General features: G+C 39.3%; 1 protein-coding gene across 2 annotated transcripts; it reads left to right on the top strand.

The window, feature by feature from the left end:
* Positions 1–708: 708 nt before the first annotated feature.
* On the top strand, positions 709–2,418 carry RB195_014296 (uncharacterized protein; the record flags this gene model as incomplete). Of its 2 annotated transcripts, XM_013439717.2 has the most annotated exons (3): positions 709–854; positions 2,067–2,168; positions 2,238–2,418. In XM_013439717.2, 3 exons carry the CDS (start codon positions 709–711, stop codon positions 2,416–2,418), a joined length of 429 nt encoding a protein of 142 aa, XP_013295171.2. The 2 variants fall into 2 exon arrangements, with proteins under 2 accessions (XP_013295171.2, XP_064060380.1); XM_064204499.1 differs by lacking the exon at positions 709–854 and having other exon boundaries at positions 2,068–2,168.
* Between the last annotated feature and the right edge of the window lie 5,863 nt (positions 2,419–8,281).

The raw sequence follows: 8,281 nt of genomic DNA on the forward strand, positions 1-8,281 counted from the left end.
ATGGTGAATATGTGATGTCTGACACACCTTCTCTTGCAACTCCCAGATCTGGGGAGGAGGGGCTGGTGGATTCCGTCCATAAAGGTACAGTGATGATGTTTCATGTACTCAGCATTGGCTATTGTAGATGAATTTGATTACTGAAGAAAATTGTATGCATTTTTTTCTCTTTTTGCCAGTTGCCAAATTAAGTAGAAAATGAAGCGCAACAAATCTGATGCACGCTGTAAAGCATGGACATTTTCCACTTTTTTCACCATGTAACTAACACAAAGTCTCGTCCGTTTAGCATTAGCACACTTTCCCACATCAGCGATGGCGTTCGCGAACATTTTCGACGATGGTTTCTACCCGCTAGTAAGTAGATTCAGCACATGGTTTGCTATTATTACAGCACTAAAACTGCTAAACTAGATTAATGGTGTAATTACAAGATAAAGCAACTCTTGACACTCGTACTAATAAGGAATAGATTCTGCTTTATCGGATTTCACTTCGTCTGTCGCATACGGGGTATCCGTCGGGCAAGTTGGTCTGTCAGCTGTTCTTGGTCCTCATGTTTTCTACATTCGTAAGGGGTGTTTCGCGTTTCTTCTGTTATACTTGCGAACAACTACTAAATAGAACCAGAGATCGAAAAGTTACCAGGTGCTGCCTTCACTGTGCACTTTAGGTTCAGAAGCGCATTCCAGTTGTTATTTCAGATGGATGAACACAGAGCCGCCAGTAGCTGATTGGATATCGTTTGTGTTAGGTCCCCGACAGTGTACCGGAATGAGACTAGCGCATATGGAGGAGAAGCTCGCTCTCGCTCATCTGCTGATAAGATATGACATAGCAACAACTAATGATACGTAAGAAGTCAAATATTTTCCTTTTGTGTGAGATCAGAGTCCGTAGGTGAAGTGTGCCAGACCATTTTTGGCCAGTCATATAAGTGCTACACTCAATTACACTCTTTCAGAATAAACTTACATTACTTAGGCCTTTGACGGTTTCACCGGAGTTTGTTATCGTACAGGTGAGACAAAGAAGTGTAGCTGCATGATGTTATTGGAAGATTCTGTATGGAACATTTCGAAGCTTTTCTTTCACCACACTGTGAATATCATGATGACCTAAGCAGTCTTTTACTTTCCCATAAGCAATCATAAATGACATTCTATGCTTATTTTTGGCCAGACAGAATCACTTGCTCCTAATGCTTACGCAAACAAGGGTTGACCGTCAAGCTGCGCTACAACAATTTACATTTGAGTATCATACTATCCAGGTCTTTAGCATAAAATATACGAACCTGCTCAATCAAAACACCATTGCGAATACTTGTTGAACTTCTCAAAATATGGAATAATGAATGCCGTTCAGGTCAGAAGTTTAGGTGATAAAGGCGCAAAATCATTAAAGAACTATTCTGTTTTATTGATTTCCTAAATAACTTAGCGTGTTCCGGCTTCTAGAAAGTCATGTCATAGAAGGAACGTGACTAGCATAGAATGATGCAAATGGGAAACGTTAGATTGGTATTCGGTAACAATAATAGAAAATTCATGGATCCCCTCGCTAGGCGGATCACTAGATGGTCAGATACTCGGTACACAGAAGTACTTCGAGGGTTGTACAGTAACTTCACAACCGGAATTTCGCTATTCCACAAGAACATCATCATCGACGTGATGAGGGGTAATCGACAAGGTGATACAATCTCATCTAAAATATTCACTCTCTCGAGCACGCAATGCGAAAGCTGGAGTGGGACGTAATGGAAGTGGAGGTTGTTGGTCGTGCAAAGGCAATGTTATGGTTAAAACTCGACAGATTCTAGTTATCTGGCATTCTCATCACATTTCTCGTTATTCAAAAATCTACAACTGAGATAGACATCAGTTAGACACAGTGTTTCTTTCCCTTTCTGCTCTGTGTGTCTCTACGCAGTTCTGTTTGCCATTAACACAAAATTCGACTTTGAGGAAAAATTAAATCTCAAGAGATTTCTCCAGAGTCCAGTCTCAGGTTTACCCGCGTGGCATAAAGAACACACGTGATTTTATTTTAGTAACATCTAGCATGCGGAACGAACACGTGGAACGAATGTTTGCCAAACTCGGCGAAAAAAGTGAAAGCATCGGTCTTCAGCTGAGTCTGCGAACGCTGTTCGAAGCGGATGGGTATCGGATGTCACCTTTATGCTCGACGGAAAGGGCACACATCCAAATCCACAAACTATGTTTATCTAGGTCGAGAAATGAACATGAAGAACAACTTGACCTCCGAGCTGTGCAGGGGGAAAAGAGGGAAAAGGGCGGTTCAGGGAGCACATGGGATCATCGGGGATTTAGCGAAGAGGACCAAGAGTACCATGATCATCTCCCTAACATCAAAGTATTTCCTGCCTTGACCTATGTCTCAGAAACCTGAGCACTTCGTAGGCAGAAAGAAGTTGCGGTCAGCGGGATTCCGTGCTATGTCAGTGATCGAGACGTTGCTGCATATGCAAAAAAATATAATGTAAAATAAGGTGAACAAGGCCCGTGATGCGTTTCAACGAGAATCGTTGTACCAAATCCGAGAGCGACTGGGTTCCACACGGTATTAAGCGCAGTACTGGTAGACCACCAGCACGGTGGTCTCCACCAAGTTCTTCAAGGAACATTTTGATGCTCTTCGTGTTCCACGCGAAAGGAGGAACCACAGGGCAACTCTGGCACGCGATCGGCACAAATGGAAAAAAATACTGGTGTCCTCTCGACCATTTCGAAGAACAACGGGATTAAGGTGATAAGAACGAAGTAGTGAATCAATCACTTGAAAACGTTCCCTGTAACTGCGCAGTTCTTTGCGTCTCTGTGGCTAGAAGAACATACAAGACGGTTGTCTGCATCTTCATGAACGACTGGAGCGCCACTTCGTCGAGGTATGTTCGGTATCAGCCGGCATATCCACTGCGCACGTAAAGTCTCAGAGGCATTTGCGGAGAATCCGCCGGGACTCTCCTTAACGTTCTTCTGGAACTTTGCATGATCACCATCATCATCGTTTTTGGGGACTTCTGCCTTTGAAGAAGGCAATGCGGGATCAAAAAGTGTGAGTCATGTGTCAGTCAGAAAGTGGTTGCGAGAATGGATTAAGTGCCACACCTTTTTGACTTAATCATTTTTGACCAATCTTTTGTTCAATTGTATCTTTTTTAAGTCCAAACATATAAAAAGCCCAAAAATGTTTACTCGTTTTCCATAGGAATTACTGACAGAATCCACACGTCTTCTGACAATATTTCTTCAAAAATTTTTGGTATCGTTCCACTTGACATTTACCCATCTCTTTTGTTACCTTGCAAACTTCTCCGAGTGAATCCTTACATTCCTGAAAGTTATTCTCCAAACCTCTGCGGACTGCACAAAGAATTCTGACAAAGTACAAACCTCCAAAGTGAGACCTTTCTGAGCGAAGCCGTTGAGAAGCAGGAGAATACAAACTAGGTAAAAAAACATGCTCAGGTATCTTCCAGAGTGTGTTCGCCAAGCGTACACATCGCTTCTTTTATACTAACTGCTATCGATTCTTCCAATACAGTTTCTTGTGGTTATTTGTTATAGACACATATTGTTCGCATTGTATTTCGTCGGGAAACATGGCGCGATGATTTTAAAGTTATTTTGAATATCGAAGAGCGATAAATGCGTACATCCCTCAATAGTGAAATACAGTCATGTAAGCCATTCGGAGCGCTCGTTCTCCAGAATATGTTTGCACAATTTGGCTTCTTTGTATGCTACGACCATTGATTTGCACTTCGTTTTTTTATTTTCTTATTCTAAATCGTAATGAACCTATCTTCAAGTCCCCATTTCTGAACTTGGGAATGATTTGAACAGAAAAAAAGTTTTCATTTTTTGTTTTCTTCCCTCATAATCAGGGTCAAGAGTGTAGTTGAGAAACGACCCCACCAAGAACCTTCCCTTCATTCTCTCCGGTGTCGCAAACTCATATCGCAAATGAAAATTAAATGTAACGAATGAAATTTAAATAAAATCAGGTGTGAAATTAATGAATCTGAATTAAAAATGAAACAATGTCATAAATCACAATTAAAATAAGTGCAGACGAATAGAAATAAACTTACAGTATTCATGATTTGGAGCTGATTTCAGCGATGAATACTTACTCTAAATAGAAATGAATGATAAACTGGTACGACTTTTCTTACTTTGCAACAAACATTTATAACCTAGCGCAAAAAAGCGAGAAAAGCTAGTGATGATATGTTTTTAGGAGAAAAAATTGCGCTGTAGAACAATCAAACTGTCGCTCTTAGAGGCCGTCTGATGTTTTTGAAAGCCAGTTTAGAAAAGTTGGGAATATTAGCAAACATCCCAGCTTTTTCCCAACTGTTGCAAGAACGAATAGAAATATAAAAAATAGAAATATAAAAAATAGAAATATAAAAATGATGAAATAATATCCTCGCAGAAAAAGAAATCTCTCCTATACATTTTTTAATACAGAATAAGTTTTTATTTGGTACGAGCAGAGTTACTCGACTTTGTTCGCAGTAAAACAAATCTTCACATAGCCAAAAATCCAAATTTCCGCACTTTTCTCGTTGGGCGACTACGGTAGCGCAAATATAAAATGTACCATTTTTCAATAAAGCATCGAAAAACCTTTAATTGTAAATTTTCATCTCTGTAGGAGGAAAAATTTACTATTTCCCTCAACTAGGTTCCAAAAAACATTAGAGAGAATAGAAACATAAAATTTCGCACAAGTAGAGGAAAAAAAAAATCCATCTCTGCAACACTGTTAATTTATACTGTGCGAAATCTCCTGTGTACGCCGTTATTTACCAACTTGTGCAGGCTACTTTCCGGTAATTTCACCCACATTTCCAATTATAGATGTCTTTTGTCGCACAACAGTGACGTCGAGATTTCTTTGTTTAAGTGATTAAATGAAAACCTATCATGGATGAGAAATATGCTCATTCAACTCTTTTACTCTATACGCAAATAAATCGCTTTTCTCTCAAATTCATCACTGACCGTTTCAATAAAATGCTTGTCACCCCGCGCTGTGCCATCCGTAAAACCAAGTGCGCTGGTCACTGGACCTCTCACCAAAATATGCACTAGCTGTTCTAATAGGTAGGTGAGTCTTCAGCATATTGAATTGACCGTAACGGAGATGTGCCGGAGCAATGTGCTAGCCATGAAGGAAATGAAGTCTGCTTCCCACAGTCTTTTATTATCAGTACTGAATCACTTCCTCAGTCATTTATTAACCAACTTTGTTTCAAAAACAAGTTGTATATGCCCCTCGCAGCTTCCTTCCTGCTCCCTCCTCCAGTTACGACCCCTGAAAAATACCGACGTACGCTTGACCCTGCTCATAACAGTCTCGCAGAAGTAGTAATACCTTCCAGTCTTACATTTTCATAAAATCGAAAATGATCAAAGTCAGTCATGGAAATTGTGCTCAAAATACTTGCGAAAGTTCTGTGACCGGGCTGAAAAGATGAAAGACATTTACAAATAAATTAATTAACTTAACTAACAGTAATTAACCACAATTAAATCAATTAATAATTAATTTAATTAAACATAATTGACAATAATTTAAACATTAATTAATTTAATTAATTAACAGTTCTTCAACCTGCTCAATGGAGAAATATATCAGTAATGCGGGGGATTGGTGTTGACGAATGCAGATGTTCGTTGATACTTGATTACTTATGTGGCAGTCATTTACAGAATTTTGGTATTTCCTTAGTTCGTTACTACCAGCTTACACCTCAAGGTTCTTTTTTTTGTTTTTTTTGGAGGGAGGGAGGGAGAGGGGGGGGGGGGGGGGAGTGATTGAGAAGAATTTCCCACTCCTTTTACAATAAAGGTCTCCAAGATAACGATTATGAAAACTAGCAGTACTCTTATATGCAAGTGGAACTGCTGTTTGAGTATAGATCAGCAAGAAGTCTAAAAAGACCTGACTCATGAATTATTGTTCAGGACTTGATTCCACCTCTTACTGACGTGAAAAAGGAGAGAAGAATTACGCCATCGTCGATCCATTTTTTCTGTTTTTACTCAAATAATGCGTGCTCACCACATAACCTCTGCATCACTTGAAAGCTTCTTCATGATATGCCTTGTGATTTTCTATTACATTGTTCACTATTGTTGATTGTTCTTACCCCCTTACTATGGGATCTGAATAATCTCTGTCAGTGCCCTTCTGCATTATAGTGGAAACAACAGGATAATGAAAAGCTTCCAGAAGAAATTTGTTGGTCGAAGGTCCTGACATTGACGTTGCTTCTAAGCCACAATCACAGAGTTAGTTCGGAAGGTTGACAGACCACCCTAAATAGTGAACTGTGTTCCAAAAACTTCTCGTGAATTCTCAGACTTTTGGCCAAGACATTGAGATGAACACCTTAGTCAAGCGCTTTCTGCTCAACGAACCTTGTGTATTCTTCCGTCATCTTTCGAAATTCAACTAGTACAACTCAAATAAGCAGCAGAATTTGCCAAACCTATAGAATGTTGTGGACTTCTATCGTTCTACTCCTCATAATAAGTTTGTCCGTAGTGAACGCCACCGCAATCGAACATGTTTCACACTATCTGTCTTTTTGTTAGGCTAATAGGGAGAATTGAGTGTGATCACTGTCACAATCGTGGATTATTAAAATCAATTCAAAAGTGTATCGAAACAAAATGTGGATTTGAGATCCCCAAAATATTATACTCCTACGCTGCAGCAGTGCCGATGGTACCATAATCCAGCCCTGACTAAGGTGCGAAAATAGCCGGGCCTCGGAGTCTCATAGAAAAAAATAGTCTCGAACAGCTTTGAAAACAATATAATTCAACTCGAAATGCTGTGGCAAACTCAATTTTTTGTGAATTAAGGAGAACAGTATTGAAATAGTTGCATAAAATCAGCAAAAGTTTCATATTCTTCCTTACTATGGAAAGTTGTGAAATGACAATGTTACAAGAAAGCGAGAAAATCTGTTCAGAAGAAAAAAAGCTTTATAAGCTAAAGTACATTATGTGTTTTAAGAGTTCTGCTTGGGTTCTTTCAATAAGAACTCTGTTCTGGGGATTAACGGAGATGTAAAGTAGAAAAGAGATGGAAGGAAAAGGACGGAAAGTGGGATTTTAAAACTTTGCGCTGTTTTAGTGTTCGAACGAAGTTCGATTGTGCACATACAATGAAAATCTCAGAGAATTCAGATATATTTGAGCTCTCAATTACAACTTTTTGGCCACTTTGATAACTTCTTTCCTTGCTACAAGGGTTCAAAGTAAGGATGAACCGCAATTTTACACAACGAACAAAATCGCATAAATGCGTTTAAAAAGTAGCAAAACAATAGTTTCGTGTGTTTTGCTCCAACAATTTCTTGATGTTCTGACCAAATGGGAAAACTTGAGTCTCTGAACACTTTTTCAACTGTAGCCTTACGCTATATTAAGTTCCAATTATTGCTCTTTGACGCATATTTTTTAATTTTTATAGTCTCCCTATACTTTCTTATTTTCCAAGAGTCTTAATTCCCACCCTGTCAGTTTATGTGCTTTTTGAAATTACTAAATGGCCCCTTGCTTACTGTTCGCGCGACTTATCCCTGCTTATTCATAATTGCACTTTTTTCTCCCTAATGGTTTTCTACTGTTTATTTGTATTCTTTCCTTGCTACTTACTCTGGGCACGCCTTTGAGCGTAATAAATAAATAAATATTTTGCATCATATTGCTCCTTTCTCAACGATATGGCTGTTTTAGATAGATCTCAGAGAGAGAGAGAGGAATCTAATGATATATATATATATATTGTTCTTAAATTTCTATTTTATGACAAGTTACGAGCAAGCGACAAGCTACGGTGCCCGACGGTGCCGCACCTTCACTCACCGTTGGTTTGCAATGTGCATGCATAGTATTGTATTAGTGGTCTGACGTTCGGACAACCTCGTCTTTATCAAAGGCCAGTCTCACCGACCAGTGGGCCTGGTGAACTGCGTTCCTAAGATAGTTACAAAAGGCACCTTGTCGAAATATCAGTCCACTAATAAAGTTTCATCATCACCAACAAAAAAAAAACAAGAAAACATTAATCTACTTCAAGAAGAGGGCACTTGGAGATTGTTAGACAGCGATGATTCGATTATCCAGTCATTTTCACATCATTTCAACGAGCCGCAACACCGGACGTAGTGCGATCCTTACTGGGATTCTGCGGACCCCTACCCTCCACCCCCGAAGCGAAAATG

The sequence above is a fragment of the Necator americanus genome, chromosome V (genome assembly GCF_031761385.1).
Source record: "Necator americanus strain Aroian chromosome V, whole genome shotgun sequence".
Lineage (NCBI taxonomy): Eukaryota > Metazoa > Nematoda > Chromadorea > Rhabditida > Ancylostomatidae > Necator > Necator americanus.